The sequence below is a fragment of the Chelonoidis abingdonii genome, chromosome 5, assembly GCF_003597395.2.
Source record: "Chelonoidis abingdonii isolate Lonesome George chromosome 5, CheloAbing_2.0, whole genome shotgun sequence".
NCBI lineage: Eukaryota > Metazoa > Chordata > Testudines > Testudinidae > Chelonoidis > Chelonoidis abingdonii.
This window is the reverse complement of record NC_133773.1, coordinates 65,718,332-65,741,574: the sequence shown is the minus strand read 5'-3', so window position 1 is coordinate 65,741,574 and position 23,243 is coordinate 65,718,332. Positions and strand designations below refer to the sequence as shown.

The 23,243-nt window shown below is 38.9% G+C and overlaps 3 protein-coding genes across 3 annotated transcripts in view; 2 read left to right on the top strand and 1 right to left on the bottom strand.

The window, feature by feature from the left end:
- Positions 1-23,243, top strand: part of PPID (peptidylprolyl isomerase D) — a 114,720-nt gene that overhangs the window by 51,431 nt on the left and 40,046 nt on the right. The window lies entirely within an intron of this gene.
- Positions 187-1,870, top strand: C5H4orf46 (chromosome 5 C4orf46 homolog). The gene is made up of 2 exons (XM_032803464.2): positions 187-482; positions 1,252-1,870. The coding sequence occupies exons 1-2, from the start codon at positions 315-317 to the stop codon at positions 1,405-1,407; spliced, it is 324 nt and encodes a 107-aa protein (XP_032659355.2). The 5' UTR covers positions 187-314; the 3' UTR covers positions 1,408-1,870.
- Positions 3,055-23,243, bottom strand: part of RXFP1 (relaxin family peptide receptor 1) — an 84,766-nt gene continuing 64,577 nt past the window's right edge. Inside the window, exons 7-18 of the mRNA XM_032803453.2 lie at positions 22,131-22,202; positions 21,195-21,266; positions 18,928-19,002; positions 18,257-18,328; positions 17,126-17,197; positions 15,618-15,689; positions 12,361-12,432; positions 8,920-8,991; positions 7,396-7,625; positions 5,660-6,070; positions 4,484-4,702; positions 3,055-4,279 (exon numbers count right to left, since the gene is read on the bottom strand). Coding sequence (XP_032659344.1) covers positions 3,978-4,279; positions 4,484-4,702; positions 5,660-6,070; positions 7,396-7,625; positions 8,920-8,991; positions 12,361-12,432; positions 15,618-15,689; positions 17,126-17,197; positions 18,257-18,328; positions 18,928-19,002; positions 21,195-21,266; positions 22,131-22,202 — 1,741 coding nt within the window. The 3' untranslated portion in view covers positions 3,055-3,977. The remainder of the gene's footprint in view (positions 4,280-4,483; positions 4,703-5,659; positions 6,071-7,395; positions 7,626-8,919; positions 8,992-12,360; positions 12,433-15,617; positions 15,690-17,125; positions 17,198-18,256; positions 18,329-18,927; positions 19,003-21,194; positions 21,267-22,130; positions 22,203-23,243) is intronic.

Sequence of the window (23,243 nt, the reverse complement as noted above, 5' to 3'; positions counted from 1 at the left end):
TCTAGAGCGTGCCGCTTTGCATGCTGGGAGTAGTAGTTCAAGTGGAGCTGCACTGCGTGTGGAGATATTGCGGGCCACATTCCCGGGCACCTTCCCGCCCGGACCAGCAGAACGGAAGCTGGGTTGGTCTATGCGGAGGGGGCGGGGATATGCTCTCAAGGATCACCGGCCCTACCGTGGAGGGGGCGGGGTCGTCGCCGGCTCAGACTCCGCCCCTCGGGTGGGGCGGGGCTAGTGAGTTTCGCACGCGCCGAAAACCGGTTGATTTCGAGGGATCGTTTTGGTGCGGCCGTTCAGAGCCCGAGGCAGGGACCATGTCCGAGGCGGGGCCGGTGCAGCCCGTTTCCCCACCCGCGTTCCCAGGGGGCTCCACCGGTGCCGGGCCCAGGAGAAGCCGGAGCGGCAGCAGCGGGGCGCGGCCGCTGGAGCAGCTCACTGACCCGCGGGAGCTGCTGGAAGAGGTGGAGATGCAGATCGATGAAGTGAGTCTGCCCCGTGCGGAGCCGGCCCGGCTCTGCCCAGCGCCCGGCCCCGTTAGCCCGACTGACAACGAAGCCGGCTGATGCCCATCGGCTGCCAGCGGAGCCGTGTGGTGTGATGGCTCGGCGTGCGGGGCAGGTCCTGGCTCTGTCCGTTACACCGGTGTCAGCCCCGCCGCTGTGTGGACACACACGGGCACTCCGTGTTCGAGGGGCTCGGCGGGTCCAGTTAACCCTTTCCGAGCCACATAAACTAAACCCTTTTAAACCGGAATATGAGTGTTTGGGGGGAGGGGAAGGTATCAGACTTCTGCTCATACCTGTGTAGACCAGGGCTGATTAAAGAACTTGCCTTGTAGGTCTGCCTTGGTCAGAGCAGGGGGAAGCCCCCCAGCCCAGTAATTGGTCATCCAGGAACAAGAGGCAAACCCTAGACCGGCTGCATCCCCTCCCTGTATCTCTGAACACCCCTTGTGCATTTGGTGCCAAAACTATAATGGGGTTCAAGAAAGAATTGGATAATTTCATGGAGGGCAGGTCCACCAATAGCTAGTAGCTAAGATGGGCTGGGATGCAACCCCATGCTTGGAGTGTCCCTAGCCTCTGATTGCTAGAAGCTGGGAGTGGGCAATGGGATGGATCACTCAATAATTCCCTGTTCTGTTCACTCCCTCTGAAGCACCTGGCATTGACCACTGTTGGAAAATAGGATACTGGGCTAGATGGACCATTGGTCTAACCCAGCACGGTTGTTCTTATGTTCTTGCTACAGGCTGCGTGCTCGCTAACAAAGATCCTGGAGGCAACATCTGCTGTGTCAGTCCAGGTAGAAAAGCTTGCAACCAAATGTTCAGAAAATGCCCGATTTCTTAAAACGTGGCGGGATCTTCTAAAGGAAGGGTATGAATCTCTGAAACCTAGTGACTGATGCTGTGCAAACACACATAGGAAGGAACCTCAAGAGGGTACCTGGGCAAGCTGAAGCTGAATCATCCCACAGCATTTTCACTTTGTTACCCTTGTCTTGTAATGCCAGGACTTGGCTCTCAGCCATGCTGGTTTAAGGAATGTCTGTATAGATGAAGACTTAACAACTTTTTTGTTCCCCCCTTTATTTTTATTTTTTGATGACTTAACAGGGCTTTTCATCAGCTACCCACCTTCAAGGAAATGTTTTGTTCTGTGCACAAGCTGTTTCTGTGGAGAAATGCCTGTTGATACTGGTGCATGCATGAACATCATTCAGAATCTGTTGAATAATAGAATAGACTGTTTTAGTTTGGCTTGGGAGGAGGGACCAAGTTTGGATTTTTAAACTGTTTGTTTCCTTGCAGTTCTATTGATTAGCAAGTACATATGAAATGTACTTAATAAAATTTTTATTAATGTTACATTTGTGTTCAGATATTATACATAGAGAGGTATCAGATATCTCCCTAATTGACCACTGTGATTCTGTAAATGAAGAATTTCCTAAGTGGTGTAATCACTTGCAGACAGCTATATTTTTTATCCCCTTGTCCTTCAGGAATGTATATAACCTTGTCACTGCCAAAATAAGTCTTTTTAAAATCTTGTTAATCAAATGGGACTACTTGTGAAACTTTCCGCCTTCACTTAGACCTGTATAAACCCCCTCCTTACTCTGCCATTTCACAGATATTAATACAGATATAATTGAGTCTAGAACTTGGTCTCTTGTTTTTTAGACTGTAGCCCAGCTCCCTCCCTACACTGACAATCATCTTAGCCAGTTTTTGAATACTTTTCTACATAGTTGCATTTTTACAGATTATTTTATCACTGCAAACCCTTCTACACCTGATATTTTTATGTATTTTGGTTACTAAACTATATTTAAAGTGCCTTATTGTGTGCTTAGATCATATTTTTTCTTACGATAGGTACTCAGCTCTATTGTGTATTAAAAGATTGGGTTGCTGTTTGAAGTATACATTTCAGTTTCAATAGTATCTGCTAATTCTCCATTTTCTGTAATCTTTGAGATAATAGGCTGTATTAGAACTTGTTCTGCATTTCCTCCCATTTAATGAACTAGTAGGTTTGTGATTCAAACCCTATAATCTGACATACCATTGTAAACAAGGATCTACTGGCTAAAAGATGTTTAATTTGTGGTAAATACCTGGATCATAGCTACTGTACCCAGAAACATATGAAATAGCAGCACTAAAATGAGTTGGGAAGCTATAGAAAAATTTAGTGGTGTGCCATTACTGAGTAGTCATTGATCCCTATTTCTAGGTGTCTCCCACCCTAAGAAAAATCTATTTTTTTTTAATCTAAAGAATAAAAGACATTAGAACAAATATTGAGCAGCTAATTATGGGAGCTTGTTTCTTCCTTCCTCCCATCTGTCAAAGCATAGAGAAGGCTGTAAGTAGTACATGTTCTCTTACTGTTTCTTGATTATTTAGCTAATCAACTTGATGTTCTCAAAGTGGTGTAAAGGGGAGTTATCACTGAAGACATTCTGCATTATCCAGAGTATCAAGTGAGGACATAAAATGAAATATGGTGTATTTACTATTTTCATCAAGGGGAAAACAGTCAGTTTGATCAGGAGGTAAATCTTTATTCCAAATAAATCAATATATACAGTAGTGGGAACATGATACACATCTGTTCTGTATTTGATTCTAACATTTCAAAGTTTTGTAAACAGTAAAGTGTGAGTCACACTATATTTTACTTCTTGTATCTTTTAAGAAGTTGAGTGCAAACATTAAAAACATCTTTTTACTTTTTTAAAATAAAGCTTCAAAGTGTAAATGCAGAAGAGCATTTCCTCCAGCTGTGTTATCTTGGGAACTGAGCTGGCCACAAGCCAGTTATTGAAAATCTCCTTATCCAGTATCCCTTTCTTTCATAATATCAAAAAGTATCTTTAAAAAAAAAAATCGGAAACACACATATGGAGAATCTGCCTGATTGCTCCAGTTGGGATCCCCCAAAAAGTTAGCTCAACGTTGTACCTTTTTAAAACATTCATTAATCTGAATCATTGTAATTGGTGTCCAGTGCCCCATGCCTGACCTATGAGTAACTCTTCAGAAAAATATTGCAACTGACTAAAGTTTAGGAAGCTGCATAGCCATTCACAGTTAACTTTGATATCGCTAGCAATCTAGTCATCTAACAATAGACTGCATATGAATTACATTTTAGAATTTAGAAAGATACAAAGTGACAGTTTTAAATTTTGACTCTCTGCCCAGCCCCAAAATGAAAAAAAAAAAAAATTGGAGTGTTAGTCGAATTTTATTCGCATAAATATTTTTTTCCTATGGCTACTACTTCCTAAGACTCTTCAAAAATGTATATACTGTTAAGTTCACTCTCTGTTGTCTCCTTCTGATTTGACTTCTTGGCCATCACTGATGCGAATCCATGTTACAGCTTTTTCCTTACTGCTATAAAACAGTGAGTCCACATCAAAGATGACTGTGCAAATTTTACTGTGACTATTCAAAACATTTATCTGTATGAATTCAGTCTTGTGGAATGCGTGGATACTGATGTTTCAGAGGAGTCTGTATAAATAGCAGGGTTTGTTAACTCTGGTGTGATCTCTTGCATTGGCCACATCTCTACCCAGATAAATGATGGGCCGTATGTTTTCTGACTGCTTTTGCTTCCTATGGATCTTTCTTGTTTGTAATTGTACCAAACCTGATGTATCATTTCTTTGAACGGTCGTGTGGTCAGAGTGTAGAGGAGAGGATTCAAAGCACTATTTATGGGCAGTATAAAAATCACCACCCAGGAAGTTATAGTACCTTGAGGAGGGAAAAAAAAGAAATTTAAATATTCAAAAGTGTATGTGTTCAATAACATTATTAGTATATAATACTTTGTGGTACTAGCAGTGTACAAATATTAACTGATATCTTCACAGTGTTAGCACTTTAGCTTTCTTTTTCTAGATGATTTTCACACAAGCCATTTAATGAATTTTTTATTTAGAAAAACAAAAAACATACCTGGTATTTCTACTTCAAGTAAAGAAAGCAATTTCAAAATAAAGATGGGAATCCAGCATAATGCATCAGTGAAAACAATGAAGAAAAACCGTTTAGCAAGGGTCATCTCTTTTTTAATATGATTCCGGATTTCAGCTGCTGTGATGGCTGTTTGGTGAACACTGTAAAACATACTTCCATAGGAAAACACAATGATGATAAAAGCTGCCAAGTTTACACCTGTTAAGAAGTTAAAGGATGTTAGTGATTTAAGACATGAATGATTTTTCCAGGCATGCAGCTTACTGGCAAACTGGGGAAGTTATAGGGCAGGTAGCAAAGGAGAATCTTTTATTCAAACTACTAGTACAACTGGAATTTAGATAGTAGGTAGAACTTGAGTCAGACTTTATATAGGACATTGCGGTTAATGCCTCCTTACTCAAAGTATATTTATTAATTATCACTAAATAGTGAACATTCCCTATCTAAACTATGTAGTGAATCTTGTAGGTCTGTATTCTTTGGTTTCAGCATTGCTTTACTGACAATCTACAACCCCTATTTCCTGTAGTATCTGAGCACCTGCTAACTACTAATGAATTTTATGCTTACAACAACCCTTTCGCGTCAGTATTATTCCCATTTTACATATGGCTTATCGAGGCACAAGACAGATTAACTGACTTGCTCAAGGTCTCACAGGCAGTCTGCGACTGAACCAGACACTGGCTCTCGATCTCCTAAGTCCTAGTGCAGTGCACAGTCCACTAGACCATCCTTTCGACCCTAGAAAGATGTGGCCTAGACAGGCAAAGGGTGGGGCTCAATCCCTGATTAGCATATGCTCCAACCAACTGGCCAGTGCCTGGTCATCACACCATCATCAAACTAAGCAGCAAATGAGTAAGCACGTGTATAATACTGAGATGTTAAAAGTAAATATTTTAATAAATTCATGGGTCTCATACTTTCACAGAGGGCCCATTGTCAAACATGAGTAAATAAGGTGTTCAAATCTAATTCTTGGGTGCCGATCATTGTACCTAAGTGCATAAAGTGGGCATTTATATACTAATCAGAGCATCCAAATATGGGATTTGGGCAGCCTAGTAAGGCTGCCATCTTCGTTTGAAAGTTGGGCTCCTCCTGTAACTCCAGCGAACATACGTAAAGGAAGAAACACAACATACTTACCTAAAAAAATAATAATAGAATAAATCTGGCCTCCTGCACTTTCTGCCTGTTCTGAATGAAGAGGAAAACAGACCCCATTGGTGCCATAGTAGTTTCTGAAAAATTCCTTGTGGCTCAGTGGAATAAAAGCAACCACAAAGCCAATAACCCAGATGAGAATCAAAATGGAAATTGTCCTGCATTTTCCTGGCTTCAAACACCTAAAAGGGTAAACTATGCATATATATTTTTCCAAAGTCAGGTAAGTCAACAGTAAAACGGACACCTCTGTGGACAGAATAGCCAATGAGCCCACCAATTGGCAGTGGATACTGTCCATCCACAACTGAGCATGCTTGTTGTATTCTCCACGATATTTAACGTCAAAGGCTCCAATCACAAATAAATATATTCCCATCAGACAGTCAGCACCTATAGAAATAACATTTAAAGAATATGAATTAATAGGGAATAATTTGATTTATATATCTGAATTATCCTTTATTTTATAATATATATATTTTAATAATATACTTAAAGTTCTACCAGCAACTATAGTTAAGATTACAAAATTCTCGATTCTAACTGGTTTTCAGTGACTGCTGCCTTTCTAAAATTTTCACCATTTGGACTGACATATTTTATTCTTGCTCTCTGCCCTAAGGTGATTTTCCATTTAAGTTCATGCAAAAACCAGTTGTTATAAAGCATGAATAAAAATAATATACATTTCTCATTATAAAAATACTTCCTGCAGCTTTTTATGAACAGTTCTAGTTCCAAAATGGCTAGAATACTGAAACTTTGTGTGCAAAGTGTTCACACTGAGTAAAAGTGTCTTTGCTAGTGTTACAGAAATTTGGTTTTGATTTGCCCAAGCTATGATCCTATGAAAAATCATACGCTAGGCATGCACAATACAGATTGCACAGAGCCTTTTGCTGAGGTTGAAAAGTTCTCAGGTAAGGCAGGCCACACTCCACATGTGTGGCTGACTAAATAAGTTCCACAGTGAAAAGTAAAATATTGTGGGAGGGTTCCTGCACACTTTTCAAAGTATGCATTAGGGAGTTCCTCTCTCAGCCACCTTAGGCATTGTCAGGATTAGAGCGGTGTAAAGAAAGATAATTCCATTTTGTGGAGGATTTCAATATTTTGAAATTTGGTTTAACTATGATCTGGAACAAAAAGCAAACATTTTGAAATACTCCAAAAATGGGAAAGCCCTGGAGTCACATTCAGGGTCACATTTTTAAAGTCAATCCTGCATTTGCACGCACAATCATTTGGTCATGTAAAGAATAGCACTTTCTCATAACAGAAATCACAGAACGTGTGTAAAATTGAGTTTTTACAACCATTTTTCAAATTGGAATGTTTAGAACAAATTCTGCTGGTGTGCACAAATTGCTATGTGCTTATAATTGTGCTGAAGCTGGGTTAACGTTCCTTTGAAAATCTGGGGCTCATTCCTGTTCTTATTGAAGACAGTAATTTGACACTCAACTTCTATGGGAGCAATATCAGACACTTGGCCTTCAGTGTTAACCCACTCTCCACAGTAACTTAAAGGTAGACTCCAAGAACCTTTGTGTTGTTTGAGGTATAGCATCTTATAATTTGGCTGAACTTTCTCTCTCTTGCAATCTAGTGCTGTGGGTGTATCACTGCTATATAATAATAAAATTTACAGCCAGACATACTAAAACCAGATTTTTATATGTGTTTGATACCTTTTATGTGGGGGTAATACTCACAGCAGAGAGACATTATTGACATGGCATGGAGCTTATTCTCAGATCTAATGTAAGGCCGCATGCAGATAACAAAGATATTTCCAAAGCAAGTGACAGCAGAAACAACCCAGACAAACACTCTCTGTACAGTGCTAGCTAAGAGATTCTCAAAGGATGAAATCCCATCGGTATTTGGCTTACAGCTGCGCACATGGGGGGCATATCCACAATACTGGAATTTCTTAAAATATCTGGTTGAGGAAAAAAGAAAATGAGAAAAATGTTTCACTGATTGTCAAATTGGTATGATTTTGGGATACATGTTTTTCACAATAATGTGGGCATTTGTGAAACACCTAGTAAAGATCTAAAGCATAAAATGTTTTCTGGTAATAGAAAACTAGTAATAAAGGATTTTGATTTTTTAAGTACACAAAGAAATGCACAAATTCATTAATGGATTCCAAGGCTAGAAGAGACCATTGTGATCACCTAGTCTGATCTCCTGTACAATGCAAGGCATAGAACTTCCCCGAAATAATTCCTAGAACAGATCTGTTAGAAAGTTGTCAGTGATGGAGACTCCACCACTACCCATGGTAAATTACTCTCGCCATTAAAAATGTAAACCTTATTTCCAGTCTGAATTTGAAATAAACTTCAAGTCTGTATAAAACCTGTCAGGGTATGAACCGATTAGTTAATATTCGTTAGTGGTTTGATGCTAAAAAGCACTATGTATGTGTGCTAAATATTAGTAATATCAGTACTTTAAAAAAGTAATTATTTTAATTGAATCCATAGCGCACACTATAGAAAGATATGATTGTGACAGAGTGCAGAGACAATAGCTAGTCCTCATTAAGCTGCGAGTTAGCTATCTCTTGCCTCCGTTCCCCTTTCCCTAGTTTAATTAGGTCTGTGAAGGCATATAGGAATGTCTGCAGGGGAGTCAGAAAGCAAAGAGTATCTGTAGAAACTCAAGAGATCTATACCCAGCTGCTGAGTTGAGGTATTTCCCCCCCTTTGTTTTACTTATGACAGTTTATTTTAATTTATGCTGATAAAGGTTTGATCATACTTGCTGAATATTGTTGTATTTTTTCATCAGCTGAAAGTGATTTGGTACATTCTGAGAGCCACAGAAACATGAATAATGGTCTATATCAGAATACATTATACATATACTAGCTTACCTAAACTGCTACTATTAATATTACTTTAGATCATGTATACATCAATAAGCAAACCTAGACAGGGTCAGTACAATATCTGTTTACAAGGAACTGAACTCTGCTGTTTAGGAGATTTAATTATAATTTTAATTTAATCATTATGTTAAAATGAATCCTAACCTCCTCCCTCCATCACTTTTTCTTAATGATACTCTCAGCTTACCTGACAGCATCAATTGGTTTTTCAACTACTCAGCAGCCAGAGAGGCAGTGAATGCAAATTCTCATATATTTCTATTTTTAAACATTCTGCACTTTGTAAAATTAAACAATCAAAACACAGGAAGGAAAACTGGAATAATCTACTTACATGTGGGAGAGATTTCTAAGTGGTTTGAACATCCTTCTTTGGATATTTGTAATTTCAATGCCCTCCAGGCTGCTATAACCAATATATTCACAATAAAAAAAGGCAACATAAAATCAGTGGTAAAACACAACACGCTTATTGTGGGCACAATTGTGTAGCTTTGATTACATGAAATTATAGATGAATGAGAATTGCATCTAGTCCATTCATATATTTGAAACTTCTGCAGTAGAAAATCTAAATAAAAAGCTAAAAAGTGAAATAAAAATAAATTACAGTTAATTCTGATAACCTCGCTGTCCTAATAGCACAAAGGAGCCTCTTTCAGTGTTCTCAGCAATGTTATCTATATTATTACTTTGCCTTTCCAAAGTACTGTTCCATTGATGTTCTTCCATTATCTCAGGGAAAATAACAGTTCTAATAATAGTATTTTAAATTCATATTGTGCCTTTCCTCTCAGAGGGTCCAAAGTACTTCACTAGCTATAGTAACAACCACTGGAATTCACCCAATAACTGTCACACTGATTTGACAAAGACTGAGGAAAATCACAGAAATGTAGGGCTGGCAGGGACCTTGAGAAGTCATAAAGTCCAGCTCCCTGTGCTGAGGCAGGACCAAGTAAATCTAGACCATCCTTGACAGGTGTTGGTCTATTATATTCTAAAAACCTTCAGTGATGAGGATTCCACAACCTCTGTTGGAAGCCTATTCCAGAACTTAACTGCCCTTATAGTTAGAAAATCATTCTTAACATCTAGCCTAAATCTCCCTTCCTGCAAATTAAACCCATTTCTTCTTGTCCTGGCTTCAATGGACATGGAAAACAATGGATCACCATCCTGTGTAGAGCAGTCCTAAACATATTTGAAGACTTATCAGGTCCCCCCTTCAGGCTTCTTTTCTCCAGACAAAACATACAACATTTTTCAACCTTTCCTCAGAAGTCAGGTTTTCTAAACCTTTCAAAATTTTGTTGCTCTCCTCTGGACTTTCTCCAATCTGTCCACATCTTTCCTAAAATGTTGGGCACTCTTTCAAAACTACCAAGGGATTTTTTTGTTTTTATTTTTTCTTAATGTAAGAAAAAAATTGCATTAATATCTTCAACTACAATATTGTGTCACTGAAGTATAATTTCATAGTTTATATTAACAGAATAATTACTTAATTCTTTCAATTCAAACAGTGCACCAGTTAACTGTATAGTGTGTTTTCTAAATACACACTGTCATTTTTTTGATTTGGACTAGATGGATTTGGGGCTATCCTATAAAGATTTTAGTGCAAAGTTCACCTGAGTTCACAGCAGATCAAGCCACAGGTGAAGAACAGTATCTGCCTTAATGGTTAGTAGCTGGGAGGGTCTTTTAAGGCCCTTTCCTCAGGGCTTTTTTTATTGTGCTTTCCCTTCTCCTCCCCACCAACTTTCTGCTTATCTCTGGTCACTGATGCAGAGGTTTCGCATCTGCTTTCTTCTTCTTCTAACACCTCCACTTGTCCCAGTGACCCAATCCCAACCCATCTCTTGATCTCCCTTATGTCCACTCTCATTCCCCTCCCTTATTCTTCTTACCACTCATTCTCCTCTAGCATTTTTCCCTTCACAACACAAACATGCTTTAGTGTCTCCCACTTGAGAAAAAAAAAACAACCTTCATCCCACTTGCCTCTCCAACTATTGCCCCATGTCCATTCTCCCTTTCATCTCAAAGTTCACTGAAAACACTGTTTACAAGTACTGTCTGGAGTTCCTCTCCCCACATCCTAGACACTCTCCAATCCAGCTGCTGCCCCTTGCATGCCACAGAAACCACTCTTGCCAAAGGCTCAAATAACCTCTTATTAGCCAAAATCTCAGAACCAGTACTCCATTCTCATCCTCCTTGACCTGTCAGTTGCCTTAGACACAATCAACCATGTTCTTCTTGAAATCTTGTCATCCCTTGGCTTCCATCACTCCTCCTACTTCTCTAATTGCACCTTCCGCGTGTCTTTGCAAGGAACCATCTAATCCCTACTCCTACCTTCTGTGGGAGTTCCACAGAGCTCTATCCGTGCTCTGCTTCTCTTCTCCCTCTACATCTGATGTCTGGATAATTTCATCTATAAACACAAATTCAACTATCCTCTCTATGCAGACAACTCACAGATTTACCTCTCTGCTCCAGACCTGTCTCCTGTCCAAACTAAAATCACAGTGTGTCTCTCTGACATCTCTTCATTGATGTCTAACCATCAGCTCTGGATCAACATAGCTAAAACAGAGGTCTTCATTTCCCCTCTCAACCCCTCTTTTCTTGATCACCATGGACTACCCCAATATCCTACTTATCATTCAGGCCTATATTCTGGGTTTCATCTTTGACTCAGACCTCTCCCTTGGTGCTTACATCTGGGTTACGTCTATATCTCTAAATACAGTCTTTTCTATCACTGGAGTATGGGGTAGGTCTTTCTCAAGCTTTCCTTTGGAAACTCTTTCACTGTGTATAAATAATTAAAGTGATTAGGACATTCACATTTGCTCTATGACTTAATGAATATTTAAATTTGTGCAGAACAGCTTCAACAGGAGAGATTGAGTATAATCTGCTCCAAAATACCTCAGACCTCCCCTGGGAAAGGGGAGACCTAAATTCAAATCTGTTCTCCACATCAAGGAGGGGAAGGGGAATGAACTGTGTCTCCCACATCCCAAGTAAATACCTTAATCACTGGGCTAAATGTTAATGTTAAAGGGGGAGGACATCTCCTCCTCCACCAACAGGCTTAATTGCTTAACGCTAGGAGAGGGTTCATGAGCATGAATCCCAAGCAGAGAGAGCCACCTTCCTCCAGCCTGGAATTAGGCACCTAGGGGCTTGACCACATGGTGATTTAGTGCACAACAAGCTGGGTGGTGTAAATCCACAGCACATTAGTCTGCTGTGCACTAAGTTGCCCCTTGGACTCTGCAGCCATGCACTAGAAGATCCATTCCAAAGCATGCTAGGGAACTTTTAATGTGTGGCAGCATTGTTCACATGGAGAATTAGTGTGCAACACACTCGTGTGCTGGGGATTTACATCCCAACATGAGGTGTGCACCAACTGTTCATCTAGAAAAGCCCTTACCTTCATGACAGTGGGATTGATTTCACCCTTTCTGGATATTTTTATATGCTATCTGGACCGACTGGTCTCTTTTTGTGCTTCAAAATTTCCCACAAAAGAAGCTGGAGAGCTCAGGAAGAAATCTGAATACCGGAGGTAATTTTTTTCAAAGTTACATCTTTGAGGGACACCAACAAATATAATAGAGGAGCAGAGGTACAAAGCACCTCATATATGGCTTGCTATTACACTTGTTCTGCAGAAACAATTTTTCTCAACAAGAATTGCAAAATCAAAAAGAAAATATCCGTAACACATACATCAAAAGGACTAAATACTTACAGGGATTTGAGTTTTAGTAGGTAATCAAACTGGTTTACTTGTATTTTCTGGATGGGGTTATATGAAAGGTTCCTGTAAATGCAAACAGTGATAGCTAATATTATGCAGATTCCTCCTCTGAAGATAATATCTAGCCACATTATCCCTTTGTTTCCAATTCCTGTAATAGTGCTCATAGTAAGACAGTTACAATTGTAAATAGTGACACTCCTCTACCTACATGCGTCTGACGAAGTGGGTATTCACCCACGAAAGCTCACGCTCCAAAACGTCTGTTAGTCTATAAGGTGCCACAGGACTCTGTTGCTTTTTACAGATCCAGACTAACATGACTACCCCTCTGATACTCCTCTATCTGACAACTTGGTAAACAAGAACAGAGAACAGCCTGATGCTTCACAAGCACGGTGTTAATACAAGAAATTTTATTCAATGTTTTTAATTGCAGAAATATTTCAGATGCTAAACTTTTTGGACCTTATGTATTAAAAAAACTCCAAAGAATTCTTCATAATCATCATATCAAATCCCAAAGTGGAGTCGCCTCCCTGCAGATCAAGTGCCACCCAGACTTATCTCTAGCTAGAATTGCAAGATTACCAAAAAAAATAAAAGAAAAAGAAAAAAAATTACATATATTTAATACTCCTGAAGGCACGCCAAAAAAATTAAAAATGATGTGCACAACATATTTAAATTATGCAAATTTTATTGGTTAAATAAATATGGAGGCTCCAGCATGGGATTGGGGAGCACAGGCCACTGGCTGCACAGACGTGGGAGATCACTTTGCAGCTCCCCCCTGGGACATGGACTCAGCAGTGAGACTGCACCCAACCCTAAGACAGTGCAAGGACCAGGTCTGCCCTAGAAACACCCCAGGACCCTGCCTCTCTGTGCCAAGTGTGCCAGGTGTAGGGGAGCAGGCTCAGTAATGCTCAGTGGGGTGGGGATCCACGTGCAGCTGGTTGGAGCTCAATAGGATGAGAATCTGAGTGTAGGTGGTTTGTCGGGGAGGTCCAGGTGCAGGGGGAGTGGGGCTCATTGGGAGGGATGGTTCTGGGAGCAGTGGGTGGTGGTGAGGCTCAGCAGGAGGGTTTGGGTATGAGGGGGTCTGGATGCATGGGGATTGAGTGGATGGGGTAGCAGCTCCATGTACAGTGATCCCTCCCCCTGCAGCTGAGGATTGATGGATGCAGGAAGTGGGGGTGGGGGAGGAGAGAGCTTGCAGAGCTTCTTTCAGTCGGGGGAGAAATCTGGGGATAGGTCTGACATGGCCCCAGAGGCAGTGCAGGGAAAGAAGAAGTCTGGTCCTCCCCAGCCCAGCTGGGACTAGCAGCTGAGCTCAGCGCAGGGTAGGAGCCACCAGCCAGGTCTTCTCCAGTCCCATCCCCTGCCCCACAGTGATTTATCTCTCTGTCAGCTGCCCTGGGCACCTGAAACATACTGCTGGGGAAGGCAGTATGAGTGTTCTTGTGGATTCTCTTTGCTTCCATCAGAAATATCATTTTTCTGTGGGGAAGCAAAGAAATCTGCAGGGGACATAAATTCTGCACATGCACAGTGGTGCAGAATTCCCTCAGGAGTAATTTAAAAAATAAGTCACAGGTTTTTTCCCCAGTCTCTAAAATGCATCTTTTTTTACATGCATTTATGTGACTTGAGAAAGAAACTTGAGGGCAGTAGAATAAAATAATATAAATTAGAATCAGGCACAACCACTCTGAGTATTTATATGTATGTGTATGTGCATGTACCTCACAAATTTTTGCTGTCTTCCTGATGTTCCCTACAGTAACTGCAGGAGTAATGTCTTATACCCAGTTTCTCCAGCTTTATGTGCACCACTGCACTGTGCTGGCCCTTACCAAGAACACAGTGTGAGGGGAAGACATTAAAAGAATATTTACTCCTGATTAAAGGTATTTATATAGATTTGTGATGCAACAGAATGATAATTTCATTGTGTTGCATTATATGAACACAGTTACAGTGGGACCTGATATAGCTCGATACAGGATACTATACACCTTGTCGTTCACCATAGAAATACATTAAAAAGGTGAATGTCAATGGGGAAGATACAAGAATAACAGTTCTCTGAGGGATCCCTGTTATTACTGCACAGTTCCTACTAATCTTCTCTAATGTGGCCCATGGTTTAACAGTCACAATTTGACCCTAAAGCAGGACTGAACAAGAAGAATCATGCTCTGAAAATGTCTTTAAATTTTGACTCCACCCCTCTTTGGAGATAAACAAATATGATTGGGCTCCTATAATTCCAAAGTGATTTCCACGTTTTTTAAATAAACCACCCCACAGAAATATACAAACAGGTCTGGGCACTACATTTTTGGTTACACATCAGTCCAAAAATCTGCTTACATCTTTTTCTCTCTTTGGTCTGTCAGCCTTTTCAGAGCAGTTATGTTTTCCATGCACAAAGAACAAAACTGTCTAGATTACTTCTATTTCAGATTCAGGCAACCACCACACACAGGGCCTGATCCTGCAAACATCTGCTGTTGGGTGTGATACTTGATACGGTGAATGGCTATATTGAAGTCAGGAGTCCATGAAGTCAATGGAACAGCTAATGATAGGCACTACTGTGCCCAGCAGCAGTGTTTATACATTTGGGTACAAAGATCAAACAAGTATGAAGAGTGGTTTTTTGTAGTAACTTCTCTCTTGAATCTTGTTGCAGCTCTGCTGTCAAGCACGGAGGCAGATTTCTATATTTCAGGTTGTAATACATAGAAAACAGAATCATAGCAGCATAAACCATGGAAACTAATAGATTCCAGTAGAGAAAATGTGTCATTTTAACAGAAGATTTAATACTTGAGGAAAAAGTGTATTCCTAAAATACATTCTTAGGGCCAACTCCTGTCACAGGCTGAGCACGTGTTGAAGTCCATGAGATCTCTCATTCTAAATGGCATATTCATTTTCTGTGTGCTGAGTGATGGAATCTTGTTATTAAAAATACTAACAATATATTGGCAGGAATAATTTTAAATAATTGCTCTTTTTGGACAATCATGATACTATGCATCTTTTATGCAATTATTTTGTACATAATCTTTTTTTTCAATTGCATTTCAGACTAAGTTTGGCATTTTCAGGTAAAACTCAGATACGAACATGACTTTCTTGGTTTTGCTTCCTGGACTGGATGACTGAAGCTATCATTTTGAACGAATAATGCACAATAGCACACAGTATAAGGACGAGTTATTATAAAGCCTTACAGCTGTGAGAGCTCCTTCAGATCCTTAAATAGGTACGGAGGAAGTGATTCAATCTTGTTGCTAGCCAAGTCTCTGAGGAAACAATCACAGATATAATATAATTTGTTGTTAGTGGTTTCTTTTCATTATGACAAGAAGCATTAATAACGTAAAGAGGTCCATAATTTTGAGTCCCTTTGTCAATTCAAATTATAGGCTGTTATTATAGGTTATCAGAAACCTGGAAAATAAAAGAATGATGTTAAAGTAAAGGGTGAAAGATAGAGACCTCAGACTATATGAGACCATATAATACTTCTAGGTCTTATTATTTTTTACTTCACTTTTGATTTGATTTTAATTATCTTTTCATTTTCTCTTCTTGGTGCTTCTTCTTCTCTCCAGTTTCCCACCTCCTCCCCAGTCAATTAATTTACGGTCTTGGACAGAAATATCAAAGGAGTTTTCCTGCCTAAACTAACCAAATAATCTAATGTCTCAGTTAATAGGCTAAGACCATTTCAATTACATTTACAGTAAATGTTTAGTCAGTTTCCACTTTAATTCCTTACTTATGGTAGTTAATTAGTTTGGAATAAAATTCTTATCCATTGTGCAACTAAAATGGATTTTAAAAAAATGTCCTAATGGATACATTATCTGTTACATCTAGTTTTTAATAATAATATGTAGCATTTATTAATAATGTAACTATAACAAAGATTAAGATATGCCTATCCTGGGCAATATGATTTGCATGCTTTGACATAATTTAAAAATGCAACATTTTAAAAAATCCCAGCAATTTCCCCAAATCATTAAGTAAACTAACGAGCAATATATCAAATCAAACTCTTCAAGTCAATGGAGATGCATCCAGTGACATGAGTAGAGAATTTGGCCTCTGACCTTTATCTATCACACGAGACAATCATCTGTCAATGTGACCAGTGCAGAATCAGTGCTGTAGCCAGGCCCTTCCCCTGACTGACAAGAAACAGGTAGATAGGAGGCAACCAGATATTTTGAGGGTTGTCTCAGAGCTATCTTCTCCGTAATGTTAACCCAAAATGGAAGATTAGATACTGGGCAGTAGTTGGTCAGATAGTTTGCATCAAATGAGGAACCCAAATCTGGGATGGGTTCACAGAGTACTGATTCTTCTTGGTCAGCTGGTTCACTGGTGGTAAAAATGCTTGGAAGCCCTGATTACATTACTGGCTTAACCTCATGCAGCTGTGTTATTGCTAGCATATGGGTACTAGAAGGCATATCCTCTGTGACATGCCTTGTCCTTATTCAGGAAACACAATGCTCTTGTGGGCAGACACTCTCTTTCTCCTGGATTATTGAAATGATCTACTAACTCATATGCTGAGTGACTGTGAAGTTTGATGCTTTCTCTAGATGCTTTCTCTAAAGCTGTGTTATATGAACACAGAATTACTGACAAATATATAAAGTACATCTTCACAATTTAAATGACCTAAATTATTCAGCTGTTCTTTGATTTAAAAAAATCAACTTACAGTTCATCTAACTTCTGGAGAGAGGAAAAGCTGTTTTCATTTAAGGAGCTGATTTTGTTTCTTCTCATCACCCTGAAAGTATAAAAAAAAACTTATGCTTCCTCAAATGTGTTTGTTTTCTGAGAAGACTGTAATATATAATCAAGTAATTAATTATATTCTATATAATTTTGCACATTCTGTCTTTAATTTACATCTTGTTTTAAACAATGTTTCATATCTTACTTGTTTAGTACATTAAAATATGCCAAGTTATTGAAAATTAATAAATTTTAATATTCTAGAAACACTTTTTACTGTGAATGTATAAGCATATATATATGCTATATGCTCTTTCAGTTGCATTTGCATCTACTGACAACTAAAGCTATTCAGAAATGTCAAATATCTTGATATTTTGTATGCCATGTGACAGTATGATGGCATTAACTTTTGACTATTTGAAAATCATGACATTTTTGAGCATGTGACTGAAGCACATGTTTTATGCAAAAAGTGTGAAAGTCCAAATTGCAAATCTGATATTTCTGAGAAATTCAACCATCAAAGACGGGAGTCTACATTCTTTGTTCACCCAAAACCTCCTAATACACAAGGAATAATCAGGGGAGAGCAGTGCAGGAAAGAGACAGCTGAGACAAAGAAGTGCAGAAGAGATGAGAAAGTGACAATAGGCAGATAGCAGTCCAGAGGCTCATCAAGAGCATCAGAAGGGAGTGAAGGGGAACTGTGAAGATGATTGCAACGGCTCTGAGGAAGCTTTGGGGAAATTTTACAATGTCTCGGATCAGCAACCTGACCAAATGATATTATCCTTGAATCTGGTCATTTCATGTGGTAAAATTTTTTTTTCTTTTACATTTAGTTTCGAAATCTTGGTATTTGATACTATCAGTCAAACTCACTCCAATGGAGTTATGCTGCATTCATCAGCGGTGAATGTTACCATATGTTCATAAAAATAGTTCTACTTTGTTGTGTATAATTAAAATTTAGCATTTTAATAATCTCCATCAGTTCTAAGCACTAACCAATATTTTGGAAACTTGATGTCGGCCGTTGTGCATAATGTAGCAGTTGTTCACCATAAACACTGCTCATTCTGGCTGCATAGAAAGTACTATTACTTACAGTACAGTTAGAGTGCTGCAGGAGATGAAAGTGACATTTCTTAAATTATGTATATGATTGCCTTCAAAGTCCCTAGGAGATAAAACCAAAACATTCTATCACTGAAAAAAGTTATCTGCATTCAGATAGTTACTTTGAAGTAATTATTTATTAAAGGGAAACCTCAGCAGTACCTTGTGGCTGCACAAAGCATAACAATATTTGGATTTTTCATTTTTCAGCACGCCCAGAACTGCTTTAGGTGATAGCAGCATGATTAACTCAGGTGGGTGAAAACCTGAATCCTGAACTCAGGTTTTGACAGGTACGATAGAGCCTAACTCTTTTTGTTTTCAAAATCTGAGAGTCAAATTTTGACTGCCCTAATGGCAGTGATCGAGTGGTCTCGAGGGAGAAAGAACTCAGGGAGCCCCTGGTCTCTAGTGCTTCCAGCAGGATACAACCATAATTTAGTTGCTTGCTCACCATAACTGCAATATGCTCCTAGCAGAATTCAACACACCTCAGGAAGTCAGTCTAGTTAGACTGGCAATAAATGGGGATTGTCTATTCTGCAGCATCATTCCCCTCCCTCGTATTACCCTGGTAAAAAGTATCATGGAATGACACTGATTTAAAGAAGACAAAAGGTGTTTATTTTACCCCTTACCCCCGCCCCCCAAAAGACTTACAGCCAATGTAACCTGGGCATGTATTGGCAAAGAGGTTTATCAGGCAAACGCGCAAGAGAATTATTCATCAGCACTCTGGAAAAAGAAAAACAGTATCACTAGCAATTGATGTTAAAACAATGCCCCAGCCCCTTTTACAGTTTTGTTTCTTCTCAGTACAAGGCAGGCAGAATTTAGTCATTTTTCATATTGTTAGAGATAGTACAACGATTAAAAACACTTCAGTGTATTTCGTTATGAGCATTGGTGTGATCCTATCGTCTCTTGAATTACTAAATGATTGACTTGGGAAAGGGAAAACTTTTGCAGACGTTGGGGCAGATTCACTGGTACACTCTGGCTGCCTTGCATCACTGGAGCAGCACAAAGCACCTGAAGTGTATGTGTGAATCTGGCCCCATTTATCTTTTTGAATTTAAACCTAGAACCTGATCATTTTCCCATTGAATCAATAGCAGCAGGGCTGGGTCCTTGTCTACATTCAGCAGCATTTGATATTTGCATAGATACATAATATGATTACTACTTAATTGGCCATAGTCTTTTCTCACATTGATTTCAGCTGAGTTGCTTTGGATTTACACTGGTGGGAGAAGATTCTGGCCTTTTAAAATCTGTGTCAGGACAAAATAGAGAGGGTGGAGGTGAAAAGATCCAGGCCCTTCCCTAAAAACTGTTAGATTCCCAGTTATAAGATAAAGGAGGAGACTGCTACTAAATATCTTATTGTGATGGATTTGAAGTAGCCTAGAACTAAAATATCACAAAGCACTATGTACTGGGAAACTATCAAATTATTTAAATGTGTGAGAAAGATATTGAACAAAAGAAGGTTGATAAAGATGTATAAGAATTTAATCAAATAAAGTTAGGTTTTACTAAGGAAACATTTATTTCTTACTGTAAGTTTCCACAAAGTATGTAAATATCCAAGAATATTGAAGTCACTGAGTCCAATAAACTTGGAATAAGATACAATTTACTGAAAACCATAGTTTTAATGTATGCAATGCAAAGCTATTGAGAAGTTGATATCACTGTTCCCCTCCAAAATAGATACAAACAAATCTCTCTCTCTCTCCTTCCTCTCTCTCCATAGTTTGTCAGTATCCATGTGTTTATTGGGTATCAAATTATCCAGCTGATAGTTTGGGTTATGATATATGACTGACTTTATGAGGCTGCTCCCACTAACATAAGTGCCTCACTATGTTGACTTAATAACACTACCTTCCCGAGCAGTGTAAAGTCACAATTGATGTAGTAAGTTCAACACAGTGAGAGTGTAGACTGCGTTACTTATATCAACTGTTAATGGTCTCCAGCAGCTGTCCCATAATGTCCCACACTCACCATTCTGGTCACCGTTGTGAACTCCATTGCCCAGGGATCAGGTAGACAGGAAGCCCTCCCTCTTCTTTAAAGCCCCATAAATTTTTGAAATTCCTTTTCCTGGTTGTCTGGTTTGCCAATCACACGTAGCAGCCCTCTATTGCAGAGTGTAACTTCCCAGCTGACCATGAGCTCTGTCCTTGCAATGCTCATGACAACAGTGCAGAGCTGTGCAGGCACCATGCTTCTGTCAGCAAGAAGGGATGCATGGGTTTGTGGGATTTTGAAAAGAAGGTGTGAAAATTATGGGATGCAGATGAAATTATGGATTGGAGAACAATGTATCTTTTAAAGTTGACTCCATGTTCCCTGTAATCCCTGTCTGACTTGTTTCGGTCCCATCAGGCATTGCAAAAACTTCCCAAAGACCCTGCACTCCATGGTGGCAATTTGCACAGTGGGATATCTACTCATGGTGCACTGCGCTCTTCATCGATACAAGCGCTCCTGGTAAGGATGCACACCACTGACACAAGGAGCCATGGGTACACACACACAAGCAATGTAATAACTGCAGAAGCTGTATGCCAACGTAATTTAGGTCAACAAAAATTTGCAGTGTAGACATGCCCAAATGTAGAGAATCATGTGCATCCTGATTGGTTTCCTATGTGCCTTTTGAAAAGCAAGGACATAGAGCTCACTTCTGGTCCTTTTGAATTTAGCGCACTAATACAAGACTCATGTAGTTTAGCATATAAAAAGACTGAAAAAGCTATGTTTTGGAGGGGGATGGGGCTCAGTTCTTCCAAAATAAGCTCCATTACTGGAGACAGTTGACAATACAGCTTGACAAACAAATCTTATAAACACACGTTAGTTTTCATCTATTCTCTTTTTTAAATATTGCATTTAATTCATATTTTAATACCTACAGGAGAATAAGTGAGTTGAGTCCATGAAATGTTAGTGGAGAGATCTGATTGATCTTGTTATTTTCAATTATCCTGTAAATCAGAACAAAATGTATATCAGACTGATAAATTACTGGGGTCTGAAACTGAATAAACATTACAAAAAATAATGTACCCTGAAGTGGCATATTCAAATACCCATTCGAACTACATAAGAATATTGAATTAGCATACTGTGATATATTGAGGTATAGTATTCAAGTTCATCAAATGACATGGGAACTCCTTTTCCAGTGGCGTTCACATAATTGTTTGAAAGATTTTTTTTAAACTTAAAAACAAGAGCAATTTTCTTGTCAACTTTTAAAACAATGTCATCAGGAATTTAACACCGTACAGAGAATTTCTTCAACATAGCAGTTTATCAAAACATCCCTGAGACAATCCTGCAATTGAACATGCACAGTAAAACTTTGTCAGTCGTTCTTCATCACACAGACAGATATGTAATTAATGCCCTCGAATCTCAATGTTATTTTTTTCAAATCCCACTGCCAGAAGAAGCAGTTATATTGTCAGGATTTCATATTATGAATGTCATCTCCTCTGTGGGATGTGAAGCACCATATTCAGGCAAAGGGCTGTCCAAGAAATTTCATTTTGAAGTGCTCCATTTCTGTCATTTTAGAGTATCTGATTTATTTTATGTTAATCAGTTACTTATTTATAACTGTGCGTACTACTGAAAAATAAGCTACAACAGAGCCATTAAAGTTCTAGGGCTCAATTCTGCTTCCAAAGTCACTGGGAGTTTTTACATACTGGGAGTAGAAAGATTCCCTCAATTATCATGCTGTATACAAAGAAATAAAAAAAATAAAAAAGATACAAATATTTACTTGTGTTAGCTTAACCATTTCTTGAGAAAATCTATCCAAAACTAAGAACAGTACATACAGCCACTCAAGCTTATGCAGATCTTCAAAGACGCCAGGCTTTAAAAGGGTTATCTTGTTGTGACTCAGATACCTGAAACAAGATCAATAAAGATAAAAAACAACAGACTCTCTAGCCAATGTTAGAAGAGTGAAGAAGAATTTTAAGATTTTCTTTTATTATTCCTAACACTATTATTGAATTGCATCCTCAAGAGATTCCATTGTTAACAATAAAACATTAATCTTTGTGTGAGTGTGATCACATACTGACCTTTTGTCTCTTTCAGGACGCTAGTGTTTGCCATGCTAGCAGCCTGGCATTCTGATTAATATGGCTGCATGGACAACAGTGAAACTACGGCTACTTGGAGCTTTTTGGAAATAATCATCTAGAATATCTTCATCTTTTCAATTACAAAACACAGTAGGCTCTAACTACCCTGCCTGCATCAGAAGCATTTGGGGCCTGCTTCAGTTCCCACTGAAATGAATAGCAAAACTCCAACTGACTAAAATGGGAGCAAGTTCACAGGTTCATTAGGCATAGGATTTAGATACTGGAATAATGAAAAAGACTGAAAAATAAAGAGTGGGGCTGCAAAGTATCTGGAGCAGTAGTAGTAATAATAAATTATCATCCATTACGGTGAAAAAATACAAAGAATAAGGGTAATAACAGCTTTGGAATTTACCTTTTAAGTGATTTCAGTACATGGATTTATTTTTTTCTACAATCTCACTCACTAGCCAAAAAGTATTTTTAAATTGGAAAAGACTCATCTTTTGTAAAATCTGCTGCACAATAAGAAACAAGAGTCGTTTTCTTATATAATTGCTTCTCTACAGGAAAATAAGAGTTTTCAATTATTTCAAATTAAACATGGCAGCCCTACTGTTTTCATTCCTGGCTCTTAATTCCATAACAACTGGTTCCAGGATAGCTGGCATTTAAAATCACTGAGATTTCCTCTTTTTCTTTCTGAAACAGCAAATTTTGGAGATAGGGATGGACTACAAGATCCATGAAATATTTTAAGAGTACTTTCCTGCCAAATAACCTTGCTACCACTTATCCAAATCCTCTGAAGTTTTCAATGAGAATAAGTGCTCAGTGAATTGGAGTTCAGCGTTT